We start from the raw sequence: 12,104 nt of genomic DNA, 5'->3' as shown, positions 1-12,104 counted from the left end.
TTTGATGGACATTTTACACAGACAGAGCATGTTTTATTAATTCACTGGAAACAGCGACAAGAAGGGAAATGACAGAAAGCAGAGCACAACTGTATGAATGAGAAACATTTATGCTAAAGCATGTCAAGGTTGAGATATCATATGTGTACTGATAATTCAGTGATATGTTTAATAATTCCTGAAAGTCAAATTAGTGTGCTGGCTGCAAAATGGATGAAACCTCTTTTATGCTTTGCTCTTACACAGTGAAGGCTGTTATGGGAAGCTCCCTTACAGAAAATCACCAGAAAACAACAGCCAAACGGAAAGATCGATGATAAATGGGTCACCTGAATAGCAGGTCTAACTTGCAGTAGATGTCACAGTGTCTGCACATGTCAGGTCAGTCTCTATGATACATTTAGAGCCAACTTTCCTCCTGAGGGTCAAGATTACTCCTTGTACTTTTCTGATTTCAAGTATAAAGGCTAGTTATCCAATTACCCTCAGGATTTGGCAATACAAAGCTTACATATCAAAGGACTTGTTACTTTTTCATCATGACACTGTATGTAATGAAAATCTAACATACAGTGACATGCGAAAGTTTGGGAACCCCTGGCAGGATCTGTGAAAATGGGAATAATTTTAACAAAATAAGAGAGATCATTCAAAATGCATGTTATTTTTTATTTAGTACTGTCCTGAGTAAGATATTTTACATAAAAGATGTTTAAAGTTAGTCCACAAGACAAAAAAATAGCTGAAATTATTAAAATAACCCCATTCAAAAGCTTGGGAACCCTTGGTGTGGTTACCTGGATGATCTACCACTGTTTTTTGTTTAGTGATGGTTGTTCATGAGTCCCTTGTTTGTTCTGAACAGTTAAACTGAGCACTGTTCCTCAGAAAAATCCTCTGTGTCCTGCAGATTCTTCAGGTTTCCAGCATCTTTTGCATATTTGAACCCTTTCCAGCAGTGACTGTATGATTTTGAGATCCATCTTTTCACACTGAGGACAATTAAGGAACTCAAACACAAATATTAAAAAAGGTTCAAACATTCACTGATGCTCCAGAAGGAAACACGATGCATTAAGAGCTTTTTAAGAATTATCAGACAAAACCAGCTGCTGTTTACACCTTTATATTCAGTTGTCATCACTAAACAAATTAATTCTCACTTTCCAGCAGCTTTCCTGTCAATTTGATGTTTTTTGAGAAAAATGTGACGGCAATATTGTGGGTAATATGTTCATCCATCCATCCCCTCATCCATCGAAGGGTCGATTTTACACTTGGGCTTTTAGAATAATGGAAAGGCACTTAAGATGGCAACACGCTTTCCACCAGAGAGAGCAGCACGAGGAAGAACATTGAGAACATGTTAAATTGTGTTATGAAATAGGGCTGTAGAGTAAACGTGTCAAGGGCAAGACGACTATTAAAATCTTTCATCTAACCTAAGGTTTAGTATCTGTTAGGCTCATTCTGAGGTAGAAGTTTTTACTCGTCTGGACAAAAATGTACTGTAATGTGGCTTCTTCCACAAATGCAGTACACTTTGGTGGCCTATGACTTTTATAAAAGCAGTAGAAAGACAAACACCATGCTTTTATTCTCTGATCTGTTAGATAGTATTATCTAACATAAAATTTACTTAGCATGAAAAGTAGCTAGTTTTAGAGGTTTTGGCCTCTTCTATATCATAGGATTTGACTTGACTATATCAAACAATTTAAACCAATATAAACGTATAACTAGGTATAAACCAAAATGTAGCCATGCACAACTGAGTGATTTAGGCTTTATTTAGGCTTAATTTTCAGCTGTGATAATACCCGTTCTAGCCTAGTTTTCACATATTAGGATTCAAGACAAGATTGCATATTCTGCTAACATGAAGGAATACAAAATATGACAATTTGTATATAATTTAGGTTGACAGTCATGATTTTTTGAAGGTTTACGGAGGGATGGTTCAACCAAAAATGAATTTTCATCCTTTTGTTTTAAACCTTATGACATTCAATAAACAAATAAACTAAATAAAATATTTTAAAGAATGTTGGTAATCAAACCATTTTTTGTTGACCAAAAACAGACTTTTTTCAAAATCATCTTTTGTTCGACAGAAGAAAGAAGTTCTCATAGAGTTTTGGAACAATATCAGGATGAATAAATGATTACACAATTTTAATTTTGGGGTGAACTTTCCCCTTTAGCACCATTTGTTGAAAAAAGAAAAAAAAAATCAGGCCCTATTTTGAATCATATTCGTGGAAAGTGCCATTTGTGGTTTTCCCCGTTACTCTTTACCATCACTACTGCCGCGGGTTATATGGAGGATTGAGTAGAAAGGCTGAAGCACATTAATAACAACTCCAATGACTAATGAGAGCTCGGCTGGAATAGAAGATATTTTTGGTTTTGTGTCAGAAACTCCTCTATGGCATACTGTATAGGGTTTACTGGCTGCACAGCCTAATACGCTAATTATCGTTTTTTCCCCTGGAACTAAATGAACATGCAGCTCATTTGTTAAAAGCAGAACTGCATTAAAGTACAAAAGTACTTAAAGCTCCTCTAATACTCAATAATATACTGTACAGGTAATTAATGTTTTTGCCTTGAGGAATGGCTTGTGTAGATAAGGCTTTACTGTATGGACCTTAAAAATGTTATTCTTAGTGATGTCTTCTATGTTAAGTCAAAGCAGCTGATGTTGCCATCAGTTTTAATTGCAGACGTGCTCTATCAAAAACAGCAATAGCTTCGTCTTAGCTCCTGGAAGGCATGAGAATGGGATTGAAAAGAGAAAGCAAAAATCTAATTATTCAGTCAAATGAAAGTACTCTTATTAAGGAGAAATTGTTCAGAGAGATTCTTTGTTTTGTTACAAACAGATAATCACTCTTCAGTATCCACAGTCAAATTATGCTGCTGTTGTTTATTCATTGCCTCAAGTTTTTTAATTTAAAACTGCTTTTGTTTTCAAGAGAACAGGCTTTTGTTTATAGCTAGGAGTCGAAATATTGATGGTAAGTTTAGATCAGTTCTTCAGTTCAATTTAGCAAGCCGAAGGCTTCTCTAAGAAGTCAAATAAGTGATTTTGGGGCTCACAGCGTGCCAGAAGCTCTTCAAACTAAAGCGACTAAGTAAGTGGATACAGATTAAACACAGCTGAATTTCAAGTGCCTGTCAACCAGTCTGCCTCCCAAATAATCTGCCTCATCTCTTTGAAGAATTCACATTCAACCGTGTGGGAAAATAATCTCGGAGTAGAGAGATCCTTGCACAGATTAGCCTCTGGCATATTGCAATCCTAAACACACGAATGGAAGAGAAGCCACGCTTTGGAAAGGTTTTTGAGGCAGTTTGTCCTCAGATAAGTGTAGATTTGTGGAAGTATAATCCGAGCATCATCATGAGCCCTAGCATTTTCCTTATCGGGGCTCGGGCTGCGCACCCACGGAGGCTTTATTTCCTTACAGAATGAGAGAGAAACAAGTGTGACCAACATCACTGGAGGCGGCGCAGGTTCCAGCCGAGCAGAACTTTCCAATTACCTGATACATGGGCATATAAACAGAGAGTTAGCTCTGTTTAAGCCAGCAAGTTCCTTAGAGATAAACACAGATTCTAATCTCTGTTATTGTGTTCTTAACCTTCACTTTTCATGTTTTACTAGCAGTAATCCTCCACTGAGAGATGCCGATAACAGTGATAATGATGTACGAGCTAAATGCAACTTTAATGGCTTGTACCGACTGAAAAACAAAGGCTCAGATCTTCTGTTTCAAACTAAACATCAGTCCTGTGTGGCTGAGGGTGCGGAAGCGCTAATTAGATTTATAGACTGAAGGGGACCTCTGAGACCATATGAATCATCTGTAATTTGATAGAAAATGTGATAAGACTCACACAAACATATTTACATAAAAAGTTCCAAAATGGAAAAAACATTAGCGAAGTCTTCAAAACTATACTGTTTTGAAAGCTTTTTAAAGCCATTTTTATCCCAAGTGCTGTCAAAGGATTCACTGTACGGTTCCTTTCCACATAATTCTCTCTTTCTTTATTTCACTCAAGGTTTGTCTTTTCAAGGTTATAAGCGATTTCTGCATTCCCCCTCTAGTTCTGTGAAATCTGATATGACCATATCTGTCCCTGACCCATCTCAAGCGTCTGTGTGTTGTACATCAAAACAAGACAAGCACTCACTGACACTGTCCATGAGTCATCGCTCGCACAACCTCTCTGCCCATTTCTTCTATTCTCTTTTCTGTCTAACATATATATTCATCTTTTGTGATCTATGTCAAGGGAGAGTGTGAAACTCCTTTTTCATTTGAAGACATTTGTTTGAGCGCCGGCAAGTGTAACTGTGCAGACATTCCCTGCAATATGAGTATCACATATTTAAAGATAGAAAATATATATAGAGAGAGAGACTTGTTGCAGAAATTTAAAATTATAGCATGTAAATACATGAATTAGATAGATAGATAGATAGATAGATAGATAGATAGATACTTAATATATATGTTTTGTCAGATTTTGAAACATTTAAAACAAAAAATAAACTTTACAACATAAAATGTAAGCTACATATTATGGAAAATACTTTTGTATAGTATTTTCTTTACACTTTACTTCAAAAACTATGTCTAAAAAGGGTAATATTTTATGTATTTGAGGTCTGAGATGTGGGAACGGTGAAGAGAGAGAGGGCAAACATTTTGCATTTTAGGTCAGCATTGCTGTCTAATCAACCAATATTGTCTTAAATAGCCTGCATAGCACTTCATCTTTTATAACATGGGATTTTGACCAAATATATTCATATATCTTGATTTTTGTAAAATGTTGCAACAAGATGTAATTTGTGTGTGTGTGTGTGTGAAAAATTACAGTTTTGGACATATAAGGTAATAAAAAGCGTAAAAACTTAAAGTAACTACAAATCAGCATGTAAAGCAAATACCTTTAAAAGAACTTCTGTGTGGAGCATGCCCCGATCCACGTAATGTACTCACCCTTTTTTCCTCTTAACGGTGTGCATCTCTGTTTTACAATGCATTTAAATTTTCTTCTAATCTAAGTCACACTCAAAGTAGTGACTATTTCCAGATCACTAATCAAATAATCCAAATAGTTCACTCAGCTATTATAGTCATTATTATCACTCATTCATTAAAATATCCCAGATGGATATGTACAAGGGGCTCTTAATGGATGTATCCATTTAAATTGGTCAATGTAATGGAAACAGAGCCCCTTCTTATAGGACTCCATAAAAGTCTTGAGTCGCTTGTTCAGCTTGACTAACCAGTTTTTCTCATATTTGTTGTGCACACAAGAATAATATTCTTCATTTCACTCTCAGCGCTTCTGCTGTGATGAGAACAAAGGTAAAACCTTTTTTCCTTTTTCACCTCACTTATTCATTCTTTCTGGCTTCTAAAAGCTTGTTGAAAAGCGCTGTAAATGTATGGGGTGGTAATCTTGTCATTTTAAAAGCATCATCCATTAGCTTGATCTTGGTGCCACAAAAACACATTAATATAAAGTTGAAGATGGAAGTCATTTTATTAACCTTCTCCTACCATTTAAATGGCGCGGTAACTAATTCAGACCAAAAGTGACATTATTTCTAAATATTTTAGGCTGGGTTATGAATAAGAAAGTGCAGCAATGGCTACATGTGAAGCAAGTGAATTTGGTAAGTTTCCTGATTAACACATTTCAATTCTTGGTGTCTAACATTTCTGATTTTGTAGATAGATAGATAGATAGATAGATAGATAGATAGATAGATAGATAGATACTTAATATATATGTTTTGTCAGATTTTGAAACATTTAAAACAAAAAATAAACTTTACAACATAAAATGTAAGCTACATATTATGGAAAATACTTTTGTATAGTATTTTCTTTACACTTTACTTCAAAAACTATGTCTAAAAAGGGTAATATTTTATGTATTTGAGGTCTGAGATGTGGGAACGGTGAAGAGAGAGAGGGCAAACATTTTGCATTTTAGGTCAGCATTGCTGTCTAATCAACCAATATTGTCTTAAATAGCCTGCATAGCACTTCATCTTTTATAACATGGGATTTTGACCAAATATATTCATATATCTTGATTTTTGTAAAATGTTGCAACAAGATGTAATTTGTGTGTGTGTGTGTGTGAAAAATTACAGTTTTGGACATATAAGGTAATAAAAAGCGTAAAAACTTAAAGTAACTACAAATCAGCATGTAAAGCAAATACCTTTAAAAGAACTTCTGTGTGGAGCATGCCCCGATCCACGTAATGTACTCACCCTTTTTTCCTCTTAACGGTGTGCATCTCTGTTTTACAATGCATTTAAATTTTCTTCTAATCTAAGTCACACTCAAAGTAGTGACTATTTCCAGATCACTAATCAAATAATCCAAATAGTTCACTCAGCTATTATAGTCATTATTATCACTCATTCATTAAAATATCCCAGATGGATATGTACAAGGGGCTCTTAATGGATGTATCCATTTAAATTGGTCAATGTAATGGAAACAGAGCCCCTTCTTATAGGACTCCATAAAAGTCTTGAGTCGCTTGTTCAGCTTGACTAACCAGTTTTTCTCATATTTGTTGTGCACACAAGAATAATATTCTTCATTTCACTCTCAGCGCTTCTGCTGTGATGAGAACAAAGGTAAAACCTTTTTTCCTTTTTCACCTCACTTATTCATTCTTTCTCAGATAGCTAATGGCTTCTAAAAGCTTGTTGAAAAGCGCTGTAAATGTATGGGGTGGTAATCTTGTCATTTTAAAAGCATCATCCATTAGCTTGATCTTGGTGCCACAAAAACACATTAATATAAAGTTGAAGATGGAAGTCATTTTATTAACCTTCTCCTACCATTTAAATGGCGCGGTAACTAATTCAGACCAAAAGTGACATTATTTCTAAATATTTTAGGCTGGGTTATGAATAAGAAAGTGCAGCAATGGCTACATGTGAAGCAAGTGAATTTGGTAAGTTTCCTGATTAACACATTTCAATTCTTGGTGTCTAACATTTCTGATTTTGTATTTAAGAAAAGCTTAAATCTACAATACATCTCTAGATGTATAGACAGCAGGGAACAAGAAATCATGTCTTTGATATTAGGAATGCATCGTCTCTTATTGGCAGGAGTCCAGTTTCTCTTTGATTTGAGGATAGTGTTATTGGGAAACAGAGCAGCAGGGAAAACCTCTTTGGCAAACCTAATAACAGGTCATGCAGAGCCTCATCTAAAGAGAACGGCCCAGTGTGTGAAGATGCATGGAGATTTTGCCGGAAGGCAGGTCACTGTAGTTGATACGCCGGGCTGGTGGAAGAACTACCTTGTCAAAGAAACCCCTGAATTTCAAAAACAAGAGATTGTGCTTAGCGTAGCTCATTGTCCTCCTGGGCCCCATGCGGTTCTGCTGATCATACGTGTCGATGCTTTATTCAAAGAAAAGCACAGGAGGTCAGTGCAGGAACACCTGGAACTTCTGAGCGAGAGAGTCTGGACCCACACTATAGTTGTGTTCACATATAGAGACCAGCTACAGGAGCAAACTTTAGGAAAGTACATTGAAAGTGAAGGAGAGTCTCTTCTGCTCTGGCTAGTGGAGAAATGTGGACACAGATATCATGTTCTTAATACTGAGAGAGCCACCGGTACGCAGTTGACGGGGTTAATGGGGAAAATAGACGCAGTGGTCGTGGGAAACGGTGGCTGTCATTTTGAAATGGACAGAAAATGGATGTATATGGTGGAAGGAATGATGACGAAGAGATACATGAGAGCAAACCAGAGGAGGAAGATGGTACAAGAACAATGGGAGACTCCACTTGTACGACAAGGTAAGAACCAGGGGCCAGATTCGTGAAGATCTTCTCAAGAAGGCCCAATTCTGAAAAGTTCTTAAAGGGATAGTTCACCCAAAATAACTTTTCATGATGGATTTATGCATTTTATTTCGCTGCATTATAAAGCTTGGAAGAGCCTGGACATTCCAGTTGTATCTGTATGAAAGAAGAAAGTTATATACACCTAGGATGGCTTGAGGGTGAGTAAATCATGGGGTAATTTTCATTTTTGGGTGAACTATCCCTTTACGAATGTTTCTAAGTGCAATTTCTGAAAATACTTTTTTTTTTTCTAACGAGAAAAATGTAAATTGGAGGTTATCCAAACTTTAAGAGATTATTCTTTTTAAGAACATTCTTTTCAGGAATTTAAAAATGTTTTTGGGAATGCAAAATATTCTTAACTTCATTGTCAAGAATAAAGTAAATGTGAAGAAGAATTTTTTTTCTTAATGCTTTGTGAATCTGGCCCCAGATAACCATTTTTAAAAGAATAGTTTACTCAAAACTAAAAATTTTCTCTCATTATTATTTCCCTCATGTTGTCCCCATGCAACACAGAACGAGACATTCCGAAGAGTATCATGGCTACTTTTTCCAATTTAATGAAAGTGAATGAGATCAGGTGTGCTACTGAACTCCAAAATGACAAAAACGCATTTAAAATAAACCTGATGTGTACACCTTATGAAGTCAAATGATTCAAATTATGCAAACTTATAATAAACCAATCAGTTTTTCTCTCTGCTGTAACTTTCAATTGAAATATAATGGACTACAAAAAAGAAATGTAGATGCCCATTACCTTTAGTTCTCACTTCTCTTAGTGACAAAATATCATTGATATCTTCAAAAGAATGAAAACAGTTTGGATTGACCTGGGGGTGAATGAATGTTTACATCATTGTTATTTTGGGGTGAACTATCATTATAATCTCAGTTTAGACAAAACATATTTGATTTAAATTCATCTTGTTTTTACCAGGTCTCAAACATGTCCACATTCCTAAGATGAGGATGATAATGTTAGGTTTCCGAAGATCTGGTAAGAGTTCAGCTGGAAACACCGTTTTGAGTATGGCGACATTCATCTCCAAGAGAACATCCACGTGTGTGAGAAGACAAGGCGAGGTGGATGGGAGACATGTGACTATAGTGGACACTCCAGGCTGGTGGAAGTCTCTCCCAGTGGCTGACACTCCTGAACTGGATAAAGAGGAGATTTTATTCAGCATGTCTCTCTGTCCACCAGGACCGCACGTGCTTCTGCTGACTCTGCGTGTAGACATGTCATTCACAGCAGCAGAGAAGAAATCAGTGGAGGAGCACATGCAGCTTCATGATGAGAGAGTGTGGGCTCATACCATAGTGCTGTTCACCCATGGAGACTGTCTGGGGGACGTGACTGTTGAAGAGTTCATTGAGAGTGAAGGGGAGGCTCTACAGTGGCTAGTTGAGAAATGTGGGAACAGATATCATGTCCTCAACAATGAGAACTGGAATGATGGCAGTCAGATCACAGAGCTGCTGGAGAAAATCGAGAAGATGGTGGCACAAAATAGGGGCCATTATTATGAAATTGACCTTAAGACACTGAAGGAGGTGAAGCAGAAAAGGAAAGCAGTGGAAAGGAAAGCAAAGGCAAGAGCAAAAAAACAAAGACAGATGAGGAAGATGGACAGAACAATAAAGAGTAAGATACTGGTTTTACAAAAGTTTGAAACAATTTAATTCCATAATGTGACATTTCTGAGTAAAACATGATATGCAATGAGAAAACATGCACAGATGAATCACACAATAACATAAAGAATGTGCATTAAGAATTTACTTCTGATTTTTTTTAATTCTTTTTTATACTGTATTTATTATTCAGCATTTCACATTATCTACTTGTTAACAAAGGGGGACTTTTTTATTTGATTTTGATTTTACTGAATGCATCTAGTCAAAGTTTATTGTACACAGTAGCACATTTATTTAAAAATAAAAGAGAAAAGTCAAATGTAGGTTAAAAAACACATTACAGCTATACACATTTACTGCATAAACAAGTTGAAATGATATTTCCACTGCATTTGCAAAAAATCTACATACACCTTTTGGTGCACCCAGCACATTCCTGATTGTGCAAAACTGTACTGATAGTACAAAGTCAGCATCTTACAACTAAAAAGGAACAAGAGCACATCAGTAAAAAAGACAAAGGGATGATGCTGAGGAAGATAAGAGCTACTCTTGCTGAAAGTCAATACTTACAATATTGTGGTGATGGAGGGATACAGAGTTCAAATTGCAAATTGAGTTTATTTTTTGTGGCATTTTATGGTCTCAGTTTGTCTTAGAAAAACAATTTTGATGAGAAAGTTTTGGCGTCACCGTGTCTGCTAAGAGTTCAGTGTGCATCACAGAAACGCTGTATCATTCAAGCTGCATTATTTATTATGAGTTCAGTCTGAGTGCTTGTCTGTGTGCCTTTAGGTTTTGGGAATGTGATATTTGATAACGATTAATAGTAATGTATATTACTATGTAATTTGATAATGGTAATGTACAGTATATAGTTTTGTTTATATTAGTCAAAACTCATTTTACAAAATATTTGATGTTCCAAACATATTCCTCAAGTCAGCATTTGTTATCAAAATAAAATTATTGTAAGTTCTTGAATTATGGAAGCCTTTTCACTGAGAAAAAGATTGCAGAAATAAATTTCAGATCCGTAAATATAAATTCGCAAAAATATCGCAGTTGCTCTTTTTGTTTATTTATTTGTTTGTTTGTGGCAGAAACAGGCTTCCATAGTAACCATAAACCAATAACTTTCAAGATTTTTATTTTGATAACAGATATTTAACTCAAAATTGTGAGTAAGTTCAATGAGTGTGTATCTTGCAATTTTAAAATGATTGGGGAGCACGAGGAGGAATGCGACTGGTAAACATTGCAGGTCAAGTTCAAACCCATATCAACCTGACAGAAGTAATGCTTGTCAGACCTGTTCATTCACTATATAATGTTGTTCCTATGAAGGTGGTGGCTTATATTAAAGGTCATTTAGTAATCTTGACCCCCCCCCCCATGTCTTTAGATGTTGGAAAGCATTTCTCAGAATTTTCTCTTGTGCTGCTGGGTTATGGAGAATCTGGGAAGAGTTCAACAGGGAACACCATCCTCGGCAGACAGGTGTTTGGGTCAAGAAGAACCGCCCGGTGTGTTCAGAGACATGGAGAGGTGGGAGGACAGCAGGTCAGCATCATAGACACCCCTGGTTGGTGGAAGCATCTGCCCACAGATCAAACCCCTGAACTAAATAAAGACGAAATCACACAGAATGCATCTCTATCCGCTTCTGGACCGGTCGCTTACATTTTGGTCCTTCGTGCTGACTGTTCCTTTAAAGAGCAAGAGCGGAAGGCGATGGAGGATCATTTGAGGCTTTTGGGCTCCATGGTTTGGGATCATAGTATAGTTCTGTTCACATTTGGGGACCTGCTCGGAGACAGAGCCATTGAGCAGCACATTGAATGCGAGGGAGAAGCTCTGCAGTGGCTTGTTGACAGATGTGGAAACAGGTATCATGTTTTTAATAATAAGGCCAAGGGTGAGAGCCATCAGGTCACAGAGCTGCTGGAAAAGATACAGGAGATGATTTCAGCAAACAGCGGGTGCAATGACAAGGGCATGCAGGTGCTGCGGGAGGTGATGGAGGGGAGGAGGTTGGAGGAAGACCGAGCAAACACCAGACTGAAGATGCAGGGACAAAGAGAGGAAGATGAATCCGATGATGTATTTGATGATGGTGAAGATGATGAAGTCATCTGGGAGTCGAGAGCATGGAAATGGACAACAGCCGTATGAGGCGAAAAGTTCCAAGTTTCATAATTAGTGCTTTTGTTTTGTTTTCGAGTAGAAATATCTAAACATCCTTAAAAAAAGACAATTATTTATTATTATGATTATTATTAACAAAAGTATATATATATATATATATATATATATATATATATATTAGTGCTGTCAAATGATTAATCGTGATTAATCACATCCAAAATTGTTTTTGTTTACATAATATATGTGTGTACTGTGTATATTTATTATGTACATATAAACGCAAACAAATACATGTATATATTACACAGTACACATACATATATAATGTAAACAAAAACTTTTATTTTGAATGCGATTAATCACGATTAATCATTTGACAGCACTAATATAT

The 12,104-nt window shown here is 36.3% G+C and overlaps 1 protein-coding gene across 1 annotated transcript; it reads left to right on the top strand.

Moving 5' to 3' along the window:
* Positions 1-6,983: 6,983 nt before the first annotated feature.
* On the top strand, positions 6,984-11,740 carry LOC107549209 (GTPase IMAP family member 8-like). Its single transcript, XM_016230209.1, has 4 exons — positions 6,984-7,011; positions 7,172-7,873; positions 8,865-9,583; positions 10,982-11,740. Exons 1-4 carry the CDS (start codon positions 6,984-6,986, stop codon positions 11,738-11,740), a joined length of 2,208 nt encoding a protein of 735 aa, XP_016085695.1.
* The last annotated feature ends 364 nt before the right edge of the window (positions 11,741-12,104 follow it).

This window comes from Sinocyclocheilus grahami, unplaced genomic scaffold (genome assembly GCF_001515645.1).
Source record: "Sinocyclocheilus grahami isolate Dianchi unplaced genomic scaffold, SAMN03320097.WGS_v1.1 scaffold366.1, whole genome shotgun sequence".
NCBI classification, from domain to species: Eukaryota; Metazoa; Chordata; class Actinopteri; order Cypriniformes; family Cyprinidae; genus Sinocyclocheilus; species Sinocyclocheilus grahami.
This window is presented reverse-complemented; position numbering and strand designations above follow the sequence as displayed.